The sequence below is a fragment of the Equus asinus genome, chromosome 29, assembly GCF_041296235.1.
Source record: "Equus asinus isolate D_3611 breed Donkey chromosome 29, EquAss-T2T_v2, whole genome shotgun sequence".
NCBI lineage: Eukaryota > Metazoa > Chordata > Mammalia > Perissodactyla > Equidae > Equus > Equus asinus.
In genome coordinates this window covers 33,403,681-33,425,271 of record NC_091818.1, presented here as the reverse complement: position 1 = coordinate 33,425,271, position 21,591 = coordinate 33,403,681, and the positions used below count along the sequence as shown (strand labels likewise).

The 21,591-nt window shown below is 44.0% G+C and overlaps 1 protein-coding gene and 1 long non-coding RNA gene across 11 annotated transcripts in view; one reads left to right on the top strand and one right to left on the bottom strand.

The window, feature by feature from the left end:
• The window catches only part of FRMD4A (FERM domain containing 4A), a 584,597-nt gene that overhangs the window by 257,053 nt on the left and 305,953 nt on the right, over window positions 1-21,591 (bottom strand). The window contains exon 1 of one of the 10 annotated variants that reach the window (XM_044762476.2): window positions 18,421-18,930. The exons of 8 other annotated variants lie outside the window; for them this stretch is intronic. In XM_044762476.2, coding sequence (XP_044618411.2) covers window positions 18,421-18,579 — 159 coding nt within the window. In that variant the 5' untranslated portion in view covers window positions 18,580-18,930. Of the gene's footprint in view, window positions 1-18,420; window positions 18,931-21,591 lie in introns of those variants that run through there. One more of the 10 variants, XM_044762477.2, reaches the window with a different exon arrangement.
• LOC123282104 (uncharacterized) lies at window positions 729-9,165 on the top strand. The gene is made up of 3 exons (XR_011499218.1): window positions 729-866; window positions 3,995-4,080; window positions 9,031-9,165. It is a non-coding gene; the product is annotated as an uncharacterized lncRNA (long non-coding RNA).

The following is a 21,591-nucleotide window of genomic DNA, read 5'->3' as shown; positions in this document are numbered from 1 at the left end:
AAAAGGACACTTGCCTTTGTTGTTCTGGCTAAATATTACTAACGTTTCAGTGTGATGTTATTTCTGGCACCATCTTGATGAGTGACTCAAAGGCTGGTTTTAACTTGGGGAAGGTCTGATTCTTAACAGATTTCATTTCTGTCTTCTCTTATCTCTTCACTGAAATTCAACTAATTTAATATTGTGTTGATCTAGCTGGAGGGGATAGAAAAACAAGTCAGATCTGATCTTTCCATTCGAGATGCCTACAGTAGGAGATACAAGACATTATGTCAGTAATGCTATTTCAAGACAGAATGATGATAATACCGGAGCTGCCCAGTGCTGTAGGATCTGTTTCAGAGAGAAGTCTAGTTTTCCATCCACTCCTTCCCCGCTCCCTTTGCTCACCATGCTCTAGCCATATTGTCTTCCCTTCCTGGAAGAGGCCACACTTATTTCTGCCTCAAGATCTTTTCACTTGCTCTTCTCTTTGCCCTCTGTTCTTCCTCTAGAACTTAGCTTGCCAGTTCTTTCTTATCATTTGGGTCTCATGATGTCATCATGTTAGGAAGACTTCCTGATGACCTTCTTCTGCTTATTTGTTTAGTTATTATCTCTCTTGCACAATAGAGCGTAAGCTTCCCATATATATATTTGAGAGTCAAGGATAAACTATGCCGTGAATGTACTGGTACTAAAAAAATCCCAAGAGTCAAAGGGAGTCTACGGAGAGAAGAGAACAAGACTGAGAATTGATCTTTGGGTTTATCCATTTAGGTGGAATGAGGAGCAAGAGGAACTGGCAACAGAAGCTGAGAAGGAAGAGGAGGGGGAGACCAGAGGGAGAGAGAAGCCAAGGCTGCTGAGCGCCTCCAGGCAAAAAGGTGATCAAAGCTACAGAAACGCTGAGGACGATGGGAAACTGGCATTGGATGTGACAAGTGAATGGTCACTGGTGATTTCTGAGGGAAACAGGGACTTAGGGGCAGAGGCCGAGATTCTGAGGGTTTAAGGAGTGGGTGATGAGGATGTGGGGGCTCTGGGAATTGTGTATTCCACCTGATGGTTCCTAGAGAAGACAGGAGAGAGTTAGCGTGCCGTCTGGGGACTGTAGAAGCTTGAGAAAACTGTCTTTAAGGATAGATGGGATGATCTAAGTTTGAATGCAGACTGAGAGGAAACCATAGAGGGGAAACATGGAAGGTGAAAGAAGCAGAGGGGAGTTTCTAGAAAAAGCTACTCAAAGAGGTGTGAGAAAAAGAGCATGTGAAGAGCTTCAGCTGGCCAAGTTTGGGGCGGGGGATGTCATAACCGATAGGAAAAACACTAAGGATGATCAGGTCATATGATCAAAATCTTACAGAGAAGTAGTAAGTGAGAATATCTGCTCTCTCAAGTTTTGGAGTTCTTAAGTTGTTCTTTAAGATTTTCACCTTAAATTAGAAGTGACTTGTTTTAGAGCCAATTAAATCTGGTTTAAATGAACATCTCCAAGATAAAGCAAGTGTGATTTTTTGTTTTTTTACAATGTATATGTTTTTTTCCTCTTTGTATATGCTTTTTGTTTTATGATTTTTCAGGTAATATATGCTCATTATAAAAAAAGTCGGAAAATGCAGGAAAGTGAAAGGAAGTTAAAATGTATCTGTAATGTAATTCCACTCCCAGAAATAACTGCTATATTACAGCATGATGGCAAAGAGCGTGAATTCTAGAAGCACCTGCCATGGTTTGCATTTGGCTCTGTCATTTCTTTCTTTTTTTTTTTTTTGAGGAAGATTAGCCCTCTGCTAACATCTGCCTCCAATCCTCCTCTCTTTGCTGAGGAAGACTGGCCCTGAGCTAACATCCATGCCCATCTTCCTCTACTTTACATGTGGGACGCCTGCCACAGCATGGCTTAACAAGCAGTGTATAGGTCCGTACCTGGGATCTGAATAGGTGAACCCCAGGCGACCAAAGCGGAACGTGTGAACTTAGCAGCTGCACCACCGTCTGGCTTCTGGCTGCGTCACTTCTTACCGAGGCACCTTGCAAAGAACATCACTGTTTTCATATGTCAGATGGAGATGGTGGTGACAGTCACTGCCTGGCAGGGCTGTGGTGAGGATTAAATTATATAATGTCTCCAGAACAAATAGCTGGTACCTGCCTTATAGGGAGTATTCACAGGTGCCTACTTTCATGATAATGGCCTTTTCCACCTGACTCTTCCATATAGATGTTCTCCCCTTGTGAAATGGAAATTGCTCTGCTAGAACAGCTGTGTATCCTGTTTTTGTTCTCACACACCATTAGCTTGTGAACATTTTCCTGTAAATTTCCGACATTTCCCTTTTCATTCTAAAGTGAGCTCTGGCAGGATTCTCCCAAGAAAAAAAAGAACTGCATATTGTCATTACTCTTGCAGTATCAGCTATTTTTACCCTTTGTGAAATTTAAGAACTCAGCCGTTCATAATCACCCAAGAGGATCGCTTTGTAAAGAATCACCACAGGGCAGTGGCGGGTCCTTATTCCTTCTTTATGAAAACAAAAGGGAAGCAAAAATGAAGGATCCAGCACTGTGCTAGGACGTCAGGGCAGAAGCAGACCAAAACGGGTGCAGTTTTCAGTTCTCCACTCAGTCTTTGCTGCTTCTCTTGAGGTTGGGATGGGTTTTTACAGAAAAAAATAAAAGTAGAATTCTCTTTCTAAGCAGACTTTCCTCTTGTGCTCAGTGTCTGGCTGTCCAAGTAACGGGAAAGGGATGTCACATGAGCAACATGGCCCCAGACACTGGTTTCACAGTCCCATGGCAGCATGTCCCCGTGCCCTCCTGCTGGCAGCCTGTGTGATGGTTGGGGTCATCAGTAAAGCTCCTCCGAGGTAGCGCCTAGAGTATGTCACAGACCTGCGGGCCTGGGTCCAAAACCCCACACCCACAATCCCAGAGCGCCCATGTGAACTGCAGGACTGCCACACAAACCTGAGTCATTGTCACCCTTTTAATCTGTGAGACCTTAGATGGGAAGTAGGCTAGAAACAATCAGCAAATTGTCTTTAAAAGCAATTTGAATTTTCTTCTAGTAAAGGACATCAACTTCAATTCTTTTAGCCACAGACACAATTTTCTTTCTTGGATGGGCCCCATTTTTCAAATGTCACAGGATCTTCACAAAGCATACATCATATTCAATTGTGTGAGGTAGTCATCCAACCCGATTTTAATAATTCTGCTCTTAAATGCCAGTTAATGGGTGATCCATCGTTCTCCTAACCCAACTTTCTGAAGTGCAAATGCACGAAGAAGGATCCGGCAGCTGGTGGGGCTGACGGACAGCAGGGGTGGAAAGGGATCTGTCTGGCTCCAGGTACCTCCGCTCTGAGATGAGCTGTCCATTAGCCCGCTGGCCTTTTGCATAGGGCTAGGTGCTAACCCTTGAAGTCTGGAGTTGCATTTCCTTCCTTAATTAAAAACACACTGTAATACTAGAGGTGGCGCCTAATTGCAGGCTTATTTGCCAACGTGGAACCAATGCCCTGCTGGGGTCTGCTTTGTTTTGGAATTTCTAGTGTATTAAAGGACCTATAGAGAAACTATGTTCCATATGTAAAGACACCCAGGCTTCCAGAAAAGCAAAATGCAAGGCAGGTGAGGGGGGTTGGTTAGCAGTCAAGGCTGGGAGCGGGAGCAGGACATTGATCTACGTAAAGCAGCCTGGACAAAGAATATTTCTATATTTTCCAGATTCTTCCATTCTCGGTTTGAAATTGGTAATGCATGTGAAAAATACGAAGGTGGTTTTTGTTTCAAGCCCTTGCAAATTCATCTCTAAAGCTGCTGCAAAGGGCCTTCCTGGCAAGGCTAGATCTCTAGGAGTGCTTAAATGATGAATAAAGGATTCAGAAGGAAACCACCACTCTCTGTGGAGTACCTCATATGTGCTATACGATATGCTGACTGCTTTAGGTGGGATTTCTTGTTCTCAAAACTGTCCTGGAAGAAACTGCTTTTTCACCCCATTTTACAGAAGAGGAAGCTGAGGCTCAGGACAACCAAGTAGCCTGCCAAGTTCATGCCACAGGCAAAGGACGGACCTGTATTTGAAGGAGACAGGTAATTTGGACCTCTATCAGTCTGCCACCAAGGTCTCTGCTCATCTCAGGTACACCGTTAGGCTCATCTACAGTCACTAGCTGCGCCCCCAGGTCCACTGCAGCATTCTTTGTGATAGCCAAGACCTGGAAGCAACCCAAGAGTCCATCAATGGGTAAATGGATAAAGAAGTTGTGGTATATATACACAATGGAATATTAATCAGCCATACAAAAGGAGGAAATTATGCCATTTGTAACAACGTGAACGGACCTCGAAGGCATTATGCTCAGTGAAATAAGTCAGGTAGAGAAAGACAAGTATTGTATGATCTCACTGATATGTGGAATCCAAAAAGCAAAACAAAACAACAAACTCATAGAAAAAGAGATCAGATCTGTGGTTACCATGGGCAGGGGGTGGGGGAGGGGGAACTGGATAAAGGTGGGCCAAGGGCACAAACTTCCAATTGTAAGATACCTGAGTCCTAAAGACGTGATGGACAACATGATGACTATAGTTAACACTGATGAGCAGTATCTGTGAAAGTTGTTAAGAGAGTAAATCCCAAGAGCTCTCAACATAAGGGAAAAAAATCTTTTTTTTTTTGTATCTATATGAGGTGGTGGATGTTAACTAAGCTTATTGTGGTACTCCTTTCACGATATATATAAGTCAAGTCATTATGCTGTACACCTTAAACTTATACAGGGCTGCAGGTCAATTATATCTCAAGAAAACGGGAAAAAGATAAAATCGCTAGCTGAGGGAAAGACAATAATTGTGGACGCAAGTCTGTGTATTTTTCCCGGTGGCACAGAAAACTGTGAATTGATTTAGATTCAAAGGAATTGACTTGAATTTCTGAGCAGCGTTCACAATTTGGAGAACAGCACAGGGGCAGAGGAGCAAGAAATACGCCAAGGCTACTCGCCAGTGTTGGCCCTCAGCAAACGCCTGGGAGGGGCAGAAAGCAGGAGATTTTGAGCATTTTTGAAAACTGAGAATCACAATGAGTTCCACATTCAGTTCTGATCCTCTCTCCAGCCCCCACACTGGGCAGGCACTTCCTCAAAGCCTGAGAACTAAGTGTCTGCTTGCTCAGGAGATTCTTGTTAAATAACTGGCTTGGAAAGTCGTGAAAAGTCAGCAGGCTCTGAACCAGAGGGTAACCCAAACAGTTTATTAATGACAGGATTGGCCCTCTCTGCCGCCGATGGCTCTGACTCTACAGATGTGTGCGGAATCTGTCTCAAAGCTGAAAGATTCAACAAATAGACAGGTTCCTTTGAGAGGCTGTCCTGCCCAACTGTTTACGTTTATGAGCCTTCCCACTTCTTTTTGGTTTGTACTTTACCATAAACAGAGTCTAAAGAAAATGGAGGGGGTGTTAACCCTCCTTTGCTGGGGAAAGCACAGGGTCTCGTAGTGAGAATCTTGCTGGGGAACGGGAATCCTTGATGTTATTTCTGGCTACAATATGAATTCATAGGGTTGAGGAAATCACTAGCTTTTTTCTGCCTTCAATTCCCTGTTCCAGTCATTCCGATTTGTGTCCTTGTGTCTCTTGGGTCCCCAACTGTCTCTTTCATTCTCTCTCTCTCTCTCTGAACTGTAAGCCACTTAGAAGGTTGATCATATATGGTAACTATGAACACAGTGTAGATTCCATCCCCCCCACCTTTGCCCTTTGCTTGCATTATTTTTTCTATTTGGAAACCCTCCCCTCTCCTCCAGCCTATGTGAATCCTATCCTTTCTTCATCTTCCTCCTTGAATCCTGCTCTGAGCTCTAGTCCCTTCTTCCTCTGAAATTCGACAGTATTCTTATCTGAACTTCTCACCTGGCCTCTATCGTCTCCCTCTATGCTTTGCTAGTTATCGTCTTCCTACTTACCTGATTTACCCAGTTGCTTTGAAAGTTGTAGCAAATACCTTATCCTATCCTTTTGTGTTTCTCTCTCAGTATTAGCACAGTAACTGGCATGGAGCTCAATAAATGTTTGTTGATTGAAATGTAAAACAGAAATGTTAACAACGGCAATGGTTACCCTTTATTGAATGCTGTTTACCAGCATGGTGCTAAGAGGTTTACCTGCAATCTCTCACTCTTACAAGGAAATTTTGAGGTCTTATTTATGCCCATGTTACAGCCCACATCACAGTGGAGGAAACTGAATTCAGTAACAAGATAATGATCACCTGACTGGCAGTCAGTGGAACTGAGACCCAGCCCTAGAGCTGGGATTCTGTGACTACCGTGTCACCAGGCCCAATCAAGAAATCTTTGATGTTTGATTAAAACAGCAATGAAACGAGTCAGAGATCCTTGCATTTATGATTCACGTGGCTGTAGAAATGGTGGGCTGGCAACTAGAACAGAAGAAGGAAGGAGATAATGTGAGGATCCCGTGAATACGACTTCGCAGGCAGCACGTTCTCATAGGACCCCGTGGAGGCCTTATTGCAGAGTGCTGCAAACCCTGAGCTTTGAAGGCAAACTGGGTTTGAGTCTTGGCTCCACAACTCACTAGCTGATTGATCTTGGGTGAGTGACTTAAAGTGCCTTGTGACTCAGTTTCCTTGTCTATAAAATTGGACATTAATGGTACCTCGCTCATTTGGTTGCCTTGAGAATTCAGTGTAAACATGTGAAGTACACATATATCAAGCATTAAATAAATGTTAGCTGTTATTATCAAGTACCTCTAACCTAGACCAAAGCAATAGAATCTAGGCTTAAAGGCAGAAGTGAGTATTTCAGAAGAGTCTTTGGGGAAACAGTTTTGTTTTTATCCTTCAATCTCAAACACAACAAAGAAACTCAGATAGGTAGCTATAGAAGAAGAGAGAGAAAGGCACCCAATGACTTGTATCTTAAGGATTACCAAATATGCCAAAGCCACGCAGACCAGAGACTCTGTGCTCAAATGGCTGTGGGAGTGGAGTGAAGGGCAAGCACCAGGAAGGACCTCCTGCTGGTAGATGGCTAACAATGCAGTGTGTGAATTGGTGTTTTCTACAATTACCAAATACAGTGATGAACAGCCACATCAAATCTCGCTTCTGATGGTTTCCTGTGAGCTTCATGACCTTGGATTGGTGACCTTACCTCCATTTTTTTTCTTTCTTTTTTTTTTCTGAGGAAGATCTGCCCTGAGCTAACATCTGTATTTTGTATGTGGGTCACTGCCACAGCACAGCTGATGAGTGGTGTAGGCTGGACTCTGGGATCTGAACCCATGAACCCAGGCCACTGAAGTGGAGCATGGTGAACTTAACCACTATGCCATGGGGCTGGCCCCTCTATTTTCTTATCTGTAAAATGGAGCAATGATAGTGGCTACCTCTTAGGATCATTGGGAGAATTAATGTCTATGTAAAGCATGCTGAACAGAACTAAACAAACCACCTTTAATTTATTTCACTTTGTATAGTTGTAACCAGTCTAGACGAGTAGTTTTCTTGGGTGGTCAAGATGTAGCCTTGACAGAAGAGAAGGGATTACTCTAAATTAACAAGATTCCCCAGCTCTCCAAGTATTCTATTCTATACAATGGATTAAACATGGGTCATTTGTTAGACGGCATTGGCTAGAATTCTGGATCCCTTCTTCTCAGCAAGCCCTCCCCCACACCCCCTGCCAGTGGCTGCCTGATAATGTCTACCCACATTCCAAAGCAGTGATTTTTGCTGTTGTGGTCTAGATTTGATATCATCAGTGGAGATGCTCTGAATCTCCTGCAGAGGCCTTTTAGAGAAAGGCCAGGTTGTGTCACAACAGCTGAGCCAATTTTTTCCAAGGATTTACCTAGGGCTTCATGGGCACGGGAGGTGAGCTAAATATAACATCAGTTGTTCAAAGGAGGCCACACAAACCTCTTTTGTGTCCTCCATTCCTACCCCTGAGCACACAGTGAGAGCTGGCACTTTATGTCCTTCTGCTGCCATGGTTGGATCAGAGTCCCCAAACAAGGTGTCAGTTGCAATTTGCCCCCCAGGGCTGAAGGTCAACAAGCACTTCCTCTTTTTCAGAAAATGCTTGGGGGTGCCCTGCACCCTTGACTTGGCTAAGAGAGAAAATAAACGGCAGGTTATTTGGCCCAGACCGGTAGGCGCTGTGGAAAAGCCGTGGGGGCTGCCCCAGAATAGGGAAATCATAACAAATGCTGGCTTAGGGTAGCACAAGCAGGGCCGCACGGAGTGGGAGAGGCAGCCCCCGCGCTGGGATTCAGGCTCCACAGGGAGGAGAGAAGAGAGGGACCTTCAGATTTCTAGGAACCACTAGCCTTGTGACTTTCACTCAGCTGTGAATCCCCAGCGGCATCTGCTACCCCAGACACCAAAATGGCCTACTTAGCATCTTGGGTCACAGTTTGTTTATGTCCTGACAAAACCGTCTGTCAAAAGACTTCCTTAAATTTCTCCTGGGAACTTAAAAGAGGCCCATGGATAATAATCCTATACAAATTTTGGAAAATTAAGGATTTTTTTCATCTTTGAGAAATTAAGGAATATTGTTTTGTATCCCCATTCATTTCTTAGATGAGATGATACAAAAGGATAAGATATCTCTAAATTTGCTTATATGTTGTAGCAAAGGAGTAAGTTGATAATAATGGCTTGACACTATTGAGTACTTACTATTTATCAGGTTTGGATTAAGTATTTTCCATACAATGGCTCGTTCAAGAGTTCTTATTTCCATTTTATAGACAAGAAGATTTAGTCTGGGAATTGGGATTCATACCTAATTCTCTGACTCCAGGGCACATACCTTTAACCTGGGCTAAGCTAACCCTCTGTGGTAACCAGGTCAGCTGCCCATCCACCTGCTCTTCCCAGCATCCCTGGCGGTTGGGTTGGCCACGTAAATGTTCTGGCCATGGGGTGTGAAGAAAAGGGAAGAACACCGCTTCTAGGTCAGACCGATAAAAAACTCTGAAAGGTGCTTCCCTTCTCTGTCTTCCAGGCCACTGAGTCCCCGGAGGAGGACAGAGTTATAGGATGACCCTGAAAGATCCCATGGAAGGTTGTCTACCAAGGAGGACACGTTGGACTTACCATAAGTGAATTTCTGTTGTAAGTCACTAGGATTGCCAAAGCATCCACTGCAGAAGCCCACGCTACTTTAACTGATGTACCCTATGATAAAAATTAATGGACTGTTCACAGTGAACAAGTTATTGTTAGTGGACCCTGATGGCGGAATTGCCACCTAGTTCTAAACTGCATGTTTTCTCTCAATCTGCGGGCCACAAGGAGGAAATTCTCCTCTAATTTAGGAAGATGATGGAGACCCATTCTCCATTTCTGTCTTCCAAGGGGAGTCAGCAAGACACAAAAATAATCAGATTGCATAATCTTCATTTATTGGGAACCCATCTGCTGTGGGGATGAGCTCATACCCTTGAGAATGAAGAAAATTTCCAGCTGAAGCTGGTTGGTGAGGCTTCCAAAATAGACCAGCTGGTTTTCACCAGGTGCAGTGGTGGGTTAGGACAATGCTTAGTGAAGAGTGTCCAGTGGTCAAGTAGCATGGTCACCTTTATTGTAAATAATGTAAAACACATTACACTTATCGGACACGTGATTGTTCACTCTAAGAAATTCAGTATGCTTGTCCTCCTGTCTGCTGTCCCAACTCTGAGTCAGTATATACTGTTAGTCTTGCCTATCCTGACACTCCCTTTGCCTAGTTAACCCCACCTGTCTTTAAGATCTCTGTTTGTATATTGCTTATTCAGGAAGCCTTCCCTGACATCTCAGAACAGGTGAGTTCCCCTGGGTACCCTCCTAGGCCACCAGGTCCCTTTGTCCTCAAAGCACTGACCTCCAATTTTAGTTTCCCGTGAGTTTCTGCAACGATTCTATTAACACTGTTGAGTGAATGAATGATTGTCAGATCTCCGCCATTGAAACAGAACCTTTATAAGAATAGGGCACCATGTTTTGTTTTGTTCACCATCCCATCTCCAGAACCTGGCATAATTTCTGGCACATAGCAGCAGGTGTTCATTCATTATTTGTTAGATGAATGAATCAACACACGAGTGAGTGAAGAAACAGATGAATGAATGATCTTCACCTAATTAATGGAGAAGCTGAGGCAGACATATACTCTACCCAGCTTCACTGTAAAAGCTAGAAATACCATTTGGAATCCTCGGCTTCAGCAGCTGCTCTTAGCCATCCTCTTCCAAATGACTCTGTTGAAAGAGACAGCTCTCAATCAGCTGGCACTGCCATAGCCCACCGTGGCCCCAGAACAAATGTCACTAGCATAGCTGCTGAGATCCGTCCCCACAGAAGGCCAGCCACAACCTTTTCTGAGCCTCAATGTGGTTCTTTATTTATAACACCTCCCAGGCGTGTCGAGAATCGAAAATAAGAGAATGCATTTGAAAGTACTCTGTAAACTATAAAAAGATACGCATGCTTGTTTTTCTTGAAGTTAGGAAGTATGCAAAATTGTCTCTCAGTTGATGGGATTTTGAAAAGACCCAAGTTTGTGAAGAATAGGACATTTCAAGGCTATTAGGCAAAGATTCTCCAATTACTTAATCATTTTTTCAAGGCAATGGCAGGGAAATTAGATCCCGCATAGTCTCCATCAGTCCCACCCAAAGAAACCCTAAACAAGCATGCATTTTAAGTAAAACCCTGGCTACTCTCCTTCCAATGGGATTACCATCTCCAGGCCCCACCTAAGTAGAAATTTAGAAGCACTCAATATTCAAAGAGAGTTTGATGTTGGTCAAAAGCTAAAATTCTGAATTGATTCCCATCTAGATTAGCACATGTTGGGAGAGACTGACTCAAAGTGAGAGATGGTGGGGGCCGGTCCAGTGGCACAGCAGTTAAGTGCGCATGTTCCACTTTGGCGGCCTGGTTCTCTGGTTCGTATCCCAGGTGCGGACATGGCACCACTTGGCAAGCCATGATGTGGTAGGCATCCCACAAATAAAGTAGAGGAAGATGGGCACAGATGTTAGCTCAGGGCCAGTCTTCCTCAAAAAAAAAAGAAGTGAGACATGGTTTATATAGTAACTGACAGTTAATTTTAAACTTCCAAAGTAGTATTTTCTCACTGGAACCAGGAAAGTACTTTCAAGGAGGATGAAAACATATCCATGTCAGACTCAAAACTATTTTATGAACAAAGTAAAAAATTGAGCTCTTACACTGTTTGCAAATATGGTCCACATCAAGAATTAGAAAATTCAAGAATGAGAGTTTTGCTTCTGATCCTATTGCAAAGACATGACTCCATGTCAATGTGAGAAGATTCTGTTGCAAAAGACAAGGTGTGTGACACGCAAGCACACTGGGGGGAATGCAAACATAGCATCCTTTACTGACAGGAACCAACAGCTGTAATGCGTGGCAGCAAAGGTTAAAACAAACAAATGCTCAGACTTTACAAAAGTTAAAAAGAAATCTAATAAATTTGCTAATTGTTCTTGGTGCAAGCCTTTTTTTCTCCTTGAACCATAAGATGTACTGTAGATCATCAAAGAAAAGGCTGAGCTCCATGCCATATGTGGGCATGAAACGGTACCAAGGGCCCAGCCCTTTGAAAACATACATGGTCATAACGAAATGATGAAAGGGGAACAGCAAAAATAGCAAATTGAGAATCAAAGCTTAACTTTCCACATGTGGAAACGTTTGCTGGAATCATGGCATCATCTATCCATCCCAGACCAGTTGTATTAGCTGTTTCAGAAGATACAAATGAATCATTGAAAACCCAATCTCATTTTAGAGGAATTGCTCGTCATTAGGAGAATTTACCCCTGACATCATTATAATTAGTCATACAGACAGTTGATAAAGTTGTAGTTTCGAAATAGTTCATGTTTCTAGAACCTTTGAATTTCAGAGTCACGAGTTCTACTAAGAAGAAAACACACAAACCGTTTTCTGTGACTACAAATCCCATCTTGGGATGGTAAGGCGATCTCATATATTAGCTCATTTAGCGCCTTGTTTTTCTTACAGTGTTTGTGGGAAATGTAGCATATACAGGTCATTTCAGGCCTGGCTCTGTGGGCCACAAAGAGCTAGTGTTAGAGCCTTGGGTTAGAACTGCTAAATATAAGCTAAAAAAAGCACTCTCCCCAAATTCCTGACTCTCATGTGGTCACTTTAGCCACTGGTCTGTATTTCCTTCTAGAAACAGCAGGGATGGGTGAACCACAGATGATTTTAATACCATGTAAGAGACGGTACTTCTTGAAAGAAGGTGGGAATGTGCCCTGAGACAATTTTCCTCTCCTAGTTTCTCTGATATATCACATATCTAAAATTCAGGAAGACCAGGTATGTTGCTTCTTTCTGCTTTGTTCAACGGGCATTAGAAAATAGAAAAGAGAAACAAGATTGACAACTCTCATGAAGGGTGCAGTTTCTACAAATAGACCAAAATAGAAAAAAAGAAAAAAAGAATTATTGACATCCAACTTAAAAAAATAATAATCTAAAACAGACTCACATATGCCAGACATATGTCTTCCACATCTTTGGGGCCAGAAGCAATTTATGGCACGGCAATCATTCAGGTTGTCCGTCTTATTTATTTTATCTTTCCTATGGTTCATATTGCACAACCAGGGATGGTGGGGGGTAGGGTGGGAGGGTACAGAGGTGGGTTCCTCGTGAAGATGATGAAGCTTAGACCTGATGGCTCCGCACTTCTTAGAGCCTCTCCCAGGTCTCTGGGATAATTCCTAACAAAATGTGCACATTGTCATATTTGCAAAATTGAGCTATTTGTAATTCTAATCAGTCATAACCAATGTCTCTTTCCACGACAACTTCCCCTCTGTTAAACTTCCTCTCTTGATCAGGTAGCGTCGGAATCACCTTGGGCATTTTTTGGAATTCGGCTAAGGGGAAGTTGGGTTGGCATACATGTAGTTTGGATTTAGCAGGATTCATGTATGAGATTCACAGTGATTTCCATCTATGAACAGATGGAAATGGGCTGTCGCATGGTAGGAATGGCTTCCAGCTGTACTCCTCAAACTGCCTTGTCCATGAAGGTATGGAGTGAGATCTTATTCAGATATTATTACCTCTTACGGCACCTGGCAGTGGAGGTATGTGACATCCACATAGGACAAATAGGGTTTAACACTCCAGGAGCCAGAAGCCCGTCTGTGGAGTAATCTTCCAACATGAGACCAGCAAAATTATCAACAGAGGATTTTGTTCTTATAACCTCTAGTCAAAATTGGAAGCTTTTCCCCTGTCAGGAGTATATAATATGCAACATACAAATTACAATGGCACCATATAATTTTTTCTTTATCAAGGGAAATAGAATGCAATTGAGTTTTCTAGAATTCCTGTGTTTAGAAGGCACACACCTGTACTTTTACTATAAATAGCTAGTAAGTTCAATAATAGATCATATATAAAAGAAACTTGAGAGAAGGCTTTTCGGATTTGACAACAATTCTACAAATTTGCACAATATTTTCAATGACACGTTGTGAGTCTGAAACGAAAGTAACAGTAATGAAAGGACAAACTTTGATCAGCCATGCTAGAGGAAAGACCAACTTATCTGCCCCTTCTCTCTCAGTAGAAAATATTCAAAGTCATCGGCTCGTGAAGAAGAGACCAGAGTCGGCAGTCCAGATATGTAGGAAAAAATGTATAATATACATGTGTTAGGCAGTTAATTAATAAACTTGGGTCATTTCTCTGGTTTTGTGATGCATATGATATTTGTCGGCTTTCTCACATTTGTAATGTGTTGTGTTTTTCCTTTCACATCTAAATTGGTATAATTTTTAAAATTATTTTCATTTTAAGACTTCCCCACCCCCGATTATAGAAGTTTCAGGCTCCACAGTTAACCCTTGTTTGGGAGAGAAATGTGATAAAGTACTCAGAAAGACGGAAGTTCCTCAGAGAAGAGACTGGAGCTGTGTGCAAGGCTACAGGACACCCGGAGCCATTGTTTGGGAGAGAAATGTGATAAAGTACTCAGAAACAGGGAAGTTCCTCAGAGAAGAGACTGGAGCTGTGTGCAAGGCTACAGGACACCCGGAGCCATTGTTTGGGAGAGTCATGGGGATCTGGAAGCGAGGAGAGCTTCCCTCCAGAGCTGTAGTTGAGTCCTGTTCTAGAGAAGGTCACTGCCACGCTAACAAATCAGACCCTCTTCTTGGTTTGGGGTAACATAGGTGCTCTTGCTCATTCTTGCAATAATAATAAAGGCAACTAACATTTATTGAATGCTTCGTACGTGCCCAGCAGTAGGCATAATTTGAACTATCTGAGTTAATCCTCATGATAGTCCTGTCTGGTCATTACTCATGACCCTCAATTTTAGGGTCCACATAACACTTTTTGTTCTCTGTTAGTAGTTCCTACTAATATCATGAGTCACATGTAAAGAATACAGATTGCCAGGCCTTAACTTCAGCTGTTCTCAATCATTAAGTCTAAGGTGGGGCTTATGAAATTCATATACATAGATATAGATTCAAAGTGGCCTCCAGTGATTCTGTTGCTGCCTGTGTGGTTTTTGTAAACCTCTGCTCACTACCCGACAGTAGAATTAGGCTCCTTCGGCTCGAGGGCTCTCCGAATGGATTGCACATTAGAATCACCTGGAAAACACGCGCAACCTCCCAACACTCAGGCCCTAGGTCAATTAAATCAGAATCTTCAGGAGCTGGGCCTGGGCACGGCGGTGTTAAAAGCTTCCCAGTTGAATCTAAAGTTCAGCCAGGGATTGACAGCCATCACTTTAGCCAATGGAGAGGCTGGAAACCATGAAAGCGTTGCTATGAAACAACAGAAAATGCATCTGTTGGTCTCTGCCCCTACTTCCCGACGCAGAGCTCCTAAACCCCTTGTAAATTCCTAAGTGATCAGAGCACTAGGAGCATCTTTTCTTCTAGTATTTGGTCTTTGACCCTGGTTCCTGACAAGGTGTTTAAATCGCTTGGAATTTCCTGGGTGATAAGACTGTCTTTTGTTCTAATGAGGTCACTCTGGGTGGGTCTGGATGGGGCTTGAAAGACCCAAGAAGTGGTTAGAAACTTGGAAGTTTCGGCTCCATCCGCCATCCTCTGAGAAGAGGAGGGGGCTGGAGATTGAGTTAAAGATGATCATGCATGTGTGAAGTCTCCATAAATATCCTAAAACTACAGGGTTCCCAGAGCTCCTGGGTTGGTGAACGCATCCACGTGCTTGGAGGGTGGTGCAGCCCAAATCCATGGGGACAGAAGCTCCTGCACTCAGGACCCTTCCAGACCTCACCCTATGCATCTCTTCACCTGGCTGTTCATCTGTATCCTTTATCATACAATAAACTGGCAAACATAAGAAAGTGTCTCCCTGAGTTCTGTGAGCTGTTCAAGTAAATGACTAAGTCCAAGGGGGTGGTCATAGGAACCTCCAACTTGTAGCCAAGTCAGGACAGAAGTTGTGGGTAACCTGGGGACCTCCTACTGGTGACTGGTGTCTGCAGTGGGGGCAGTCTTGTGGGACTGAGCCCCTAACTTGTGGGGTCTGTGCTGACTCCAGGCAGTTAGCGTCAGAATTGCTTGGTGTGGAAAAGCCCCACTTCTGGTGGCACAAGTGTTGTGAGTGTGACAGTAGTGTGAGAGTAAAGGAGAAACACAGGAAGTTTCTCCTAGACAATTGCCTTAACAAAAAACAACGGCCATTAATCCCCTATCACTGATAGAGACACTCTTGATGAATTTTTCCTAAGATAAAAAGCAGTAAGAATACAGTATATTTAAAAAACCCGCATTTCACATTTGCACATACTTTAGTACTTGCTGCACGCTTTCACAAATATCCCCTTATTGAATCCTTACTCTGCTATGAAGCTATTACTCACACTCTATAAGAGAAAGAAAAGGCTACGAGACAAAGGTCAAGTTTTCCTGGAGCAAAATTAGTTTCTCTCTTCCCTGGAAGACTCTATTTATCGAAATGTAATCATTAGGTTTCTTGACTCTTCCCCAGGAGGCTGCGAGCTCCTGAGGCTGGCCAGGATTTTCTTTTTTCTTTAGACCAGCTCTGCTTGCCAGTGTGAATGGGGGCTGGGAGCAGGTAAAGCTGCCCGGTAGATGGTGAGTCTCGTCTGGAACTCCTTCAGACCACCCCCAGTCCAGCGCAGCTGCTTTTGGCTTCTCAACCTTCTCCCAGCCCCTCCACTTTGCTCTGCAGACAGCTAACTGGTCAACTTGGCCCCCAAATGGGTCAACTAGTTTAGATTTGTCATCCAGCTTTCCCCTCGGCAACCGCTTTCCAGACCCACCTGTGGGAATTTCTGCTGGCTGCAGATGAGGCTGTGTGGGTTACAGGCATCTGCTTCCGGGGCTGACCAGCCCTGCTCGGCCAGAGGACTGTGGACAAGCACGAGGGGTGACTAGCCTTTGAGTTTCAATGGCCCACCAAGGGCTGGGCCCATAACCGCTGTTCAGTAAATGTCTGGTGAGTTGAGTTGAGATTGAGCGGGAACAAATTTTTTCCAGATCTGGTGGCCAATAATTCAACGGTCTCTTTGCTACACTTTAATGTTATAGAAAGTCCTCAAAAAGCCCCCTGAGGTGTGGCTAGCCCACCCTGCTTACTCGATTTAGAAGCTTGGTTTTTCCATAACTTCATGAGACACGAGAGAACACAACAGGAGATGAAAGGAAAGTGGGGGACAGAGGTAAGGAGCCAGGACCCTCAAACTCATTCACAATCACAGCAATGACTAAGAAGACAGAACCATTTTCATTAAGGAATTAACCCCCCAAACACCAAGCTCTTTGAGATTTGACTGTAAACCAAGGTTTCAGAAAAAGCTTCGGATGGACAAACCAACCACCGGACTGCTTGAATCTCCCATCTGGGAGATTTTTTTCCAGAGTTCTTTCAGATTCACAATTCGTCACTGGAAACATTGCAGTGTAAATTTTTCAGATTGTTGTCAAACTTGGGAAGACTTCTCTCAAGTTTCTTTTATATATGATCCATTACAGACACATCTGCTGTTTATAGGAAAACTATAGGGATGTGCTCCTCAAACAGAAGAATTCTGGAAAAAAATCTCACTTCCAGAAAGCACTCGAATGGTCTTCACTCCGTCTGCCAATGGGGAGATGAAGAAGTCGGAGCAAGGCTGCTGGGAGGGCAGTGCCCCTCTGTGAAATCAGCTCAGCACTCTTGGGCACGTCTTCCCAGGAGCTGTCCCTTCCATGCAAATCCAGACATTCCACGAGGAGGGGTGCAGGAAGGAGCGGCTACAGCGTCCTGCATTGTTTAACCATTACGGTTCATTAAGGGATTAGACGTCGCCAAATTACGCCGAAAAATACAAAGGCCAGCTTGCCTGCTTGGTTCCCAGCGGTGTGGTGAGCCAGCTAACAAAGAGAGGACCAAACCACTCTAGTTGACTTAGTGAAATAAACTGGGTTACAAAAATCCATCAACTGAGGAAGAGCTAGTGACATTGCCTTCAAGAACCAGGTCAGGGAAGAACGCCCCCCCCCCCCGGCTACTTCGCCTCTGGGTCAGTCTGGTTCCTTGCTCTCAGGCTGGGCTGGGGCTGTCAGGACTGAGTCCCGGGGCAAGCAGGGACCTGGCTTAACACCACCAGTCTGGACAGATGGACAGATAAGGAAAGCAGACGCTCTCCTCTCCTCCTTTTTAAGCGCAATGCACCCCTAGCCAGGTAACTCAGAATGACCACCCTCCTGCAGAAATTTTTCTCTCTTTTTCTTACGTTTGAGAAAAAGAGGGTGTGTGTGAACATCTGACTTCAGAGGCCACCGTGTAAGCCACCCAAGGGACAGGAAGGTGAGGACAGAGACTGGATATTGTTGCTCAGTGTTCTTCCCTTCTTGCCTCCTGATCCACAGCCAAATGCTCCTTCCAGCTTGTTACCACCCCCAACACACACACACACACACACACACACACACCGTGAGAAAACAGCATCTCTCGTGAGAGGAGCAGGAACTCATGGAAAGAGCATCCTCATCTTTGTAGCCAGAAAAACTTTGGTTGAATCACAAGGCTCTGACATTTGCCAGCTGGGTGACTTTGAACAACGTATATCCTTCTCTGAGTTTCAACAACCTCGTCTCAAAAATGGTGACATAAGCACCTTAATTATCAAGTTGTTTGGAAAACTCAACTAGACGCTGCTTACAAAGCACCTCTCACGGTGCTGGGTGCCTAGAAGATGATGCTTAATTGATGTTAACTGCTCCCCCCATTTATTCGAACAAGCTTCCTAGTCCTAAACATGTGACAATACTTTACACCCCTTCCCCACCATCCCCCACCAATTTCTCAGGCTGCCAAGAAAAGTAAGAGGAGTTTCAGGTCCCACCTGGTAGACAGCCCTGGAGAAGCACCATGGTCTCAACATCAGCTGCAGGACCCGAAGGTTCCCCCCTCGGCATGTCCTCAGCGCCCGGAAAGTCAGCTCCCACATCAGCCGGTCCCAGCTACATAGCAGGTCCTCGGAGCCAAGGGGCCCCGCAGCCATGCCAGCTCCAGCCCCGCCTTCGCCCTTCTGGTCCCAGGCCCCACATCCAGGGCTGTGTTCTCTTAGTAACACAAAGTTCAAATGTCACTAAGATTTAATCAGGCAAGGAAAAAATGCAGTCAAAATAACTCCGTTTCCTCTCGTTCCACTCTCCTCTCCCCCTACCTTCCCTCGCCACTACCCTCCCTAATCTTCAGCGACTGTTTTCACTCAAGGATTAGCAAATGGCTCCTAAATCAAAATATTTTCTCCCTGTCTCTGGGAACTCACCAGGGACAAGGTAAAAATAAGCCTTTTAGCCTGCAGATAAGCGCACATCCCTCCCTTTTGGTGGACTGCCGCGGACACAGAGCTGGCTTTGGGGGCAGGTCAAAAGAGAATTTAGGGAAGAGCCTGAAGCCAGAGTCATCGCTGAGTTCTCGTGGTTCCAGGATTCCGTCCAGGGTGAGCAGCAAAGGGGAAGTCGCTGAGGCCTCCGCTGCCAACATTCCCAAGGCATTCCATCTCTTCTCTTGACCCTCTAAAACCTCGAGAACCAGAGAGCTGCAGCATGGCAAAGCAAAAAGCCCAAGTTTTTATCAACACTGGAGAAGTTGCTATTTCTGTGGGCAATGTGTAAAATCTCAGGCACTTTCTTTCCCAAGTTTAGGTTAGAATGAGAAGGCTGTGAAAAGACTTATCTGATAGATTTCGTACCAGTATCCACGATTTTGGAGGAAAGTGGAGAAAACAGATAAAAAGATCATATCTCATTTTTCCCCAGGCTGGCTCATGTCCTACAAAAGCTCTTGCAATTGGATGACAGATTGGATGATCCCTGTGAGGACCCTAACCCAAGGAAGGGCACCCAGCTAAACGTGGCACAGCTACTTGAGAGGTCAATTAAGTTGTTTTGATTTTTGATTATTTTTAGCTGTGTTTCAGAAGGGCATCTGCATGCTAATTCAATAGATTATGTACCAAAAGATGAGATTCCAGAGTAGGAAGAGGAGGCAAGAGGCAGAGGAGGATCCAGTCACAACCCAGCTTGTACAGTTAAGGGAAGGGATGCGTTTAGTCTTATATCATCTTCATTGCATGGCCCTGAAAAACCAGTGTGCCTTCTGTGCATTCTTCCCATTTATTTATTCATTTCTCTTCACCTAGAACCTTTAATATCATCGGAAAAGTAGTAGAGCATAACTCACCTACTGGAATGGACTGGAGTCAGACATATCTGAGTGTGAATGTGGCCCTACCACTTACTGTGTGATCTTAGACAAATTAATTAACTTCTCTGATTATCTCTTTACCTGTAAGATGGGAATCACAGGGTTGTCGTGAGGATTAAATGAGGTGATATACTTAAAACCGATGACACAGGGTGTGGCATGCAGCTGATTTTAGTTTTTTTCTTTTAGGAGCACTTACCATGATCAGGTAATTCAAGGACATTACCCACCACTGATAATAGGAAACTCTTGAGATCATTTCAAAATCTGTGTTCCTCTAAATCATCTTCTTTTAATTCCTTTTCTCTTTCTGCTATGGATCCGCGCATGAGTTAATTTAATTAATATGGGAAGCCCATTTTCATGGAAACTTTTCTCTGACAAGTTTTATTTTTCTATGGGTCATACACTCTGCATACCTTCATTCCTATATATTATTCCTTTATTTCCACATACCTGTCATAAAAGGTGGGAGGTCCTAAGGAATCTTGTCTTTCTACAAACATCTCATCAATGGAGATAGTTTTACTTAAGAAAGAAGGAAGGAAGGAAAGAAAGAAAGAGAAGCTAAATTAAAAAGCAAATAGTACTTGGAAAATGACCACTCTATTAACATTAGTAACTGCCTTGGTATTTTCAAGGAAAAACAAGCTGCATCATAGTTTCGGCCTGGTCCTCGAGCTCATGCTCTCCATGCTCTGGGGATTTTGGCTGTGAACCAGGCTCTTATCCAAAGCATGTAATTACGGAATAGATAGGGACAATTTTAAAGGCACTGTTTTACTCTATGCTTAAATAATGTGACTTTAAAAATTAAAAATATGTTCAATATATATTTAGCTTATGGTCTGGGAATCTTTTGAGTCTAAAGGTGCCATATTAAGCTTTTTAAAAACATGCCGGAATATAAACATATTAATTCCTGAGAGCAACAAGAAGAGCAAGAATTCAAACTGCCCTGGTCTTTACAACCCATGGGACAGGGACAACCTCTGTGGAGACTTGCCCTGGAGCCGGCAGTCTGAGCCTGGCAATGCCACAGGTGTCTTGGAGCCCGTGGAAGCACAGTGTCAGGGACTGACCGTGCCCAAGTGCCAGCAGAGAATGCTGCCTGGTTTTGCTGGTGCAATCTCTCCAGCCATACCTCTGCTTCTGCGCCAGACATCAGGTCGCTGGTTTAGACTTTCCCAGGGCAGCTTCCCCAACGGCATCCGAGAGGCTGTGCGTGCAAACAGCACTACTACCATTGACCATGATGCTCTCCGCTTTTAAAAGTGATTTATAGTTCTCAGAGCAATTAGACACAGATGTGTGTCTCTGTGTGTATGGATGTGTGTGTCTGTGTATAAGTATGTGTGTGTCTGTGTGTCTGTGTGTGCATGTGTGTCTGTGTCTTGTATGTGTCTGCATGTGCATCTGTGTGTGTGTACACACCTTCATTTCACAGAGGAGGAAGTCACAGCGTGGAGGGTCAGAGTGACCTGCCCAGGCCACATGAACATTGTGATGGAGCTGAGACATGATGCTAGGGCTCAGCAGGCCAACAAATGACCTGGATTTGTCTCACTGACCCCCAACTCCTTTTATTCACTTTCTTTATTCTTTCCTCAAAAATAACAGAAAATTGGGGTTTTCTAGGCAGTTTGCCACTTAGACCGTAGATCATGAAACTTAAGAGTAAGGAATCAGTGACCTCCTGGGTGTCTAAAGGGTGAGGAACACCCTTTGAGATACGGAGAAGACATAATTTAGAGTAATCACTGGATCGCCCCTCCTTTCCTGAGACTTTTTTGCTAATGTT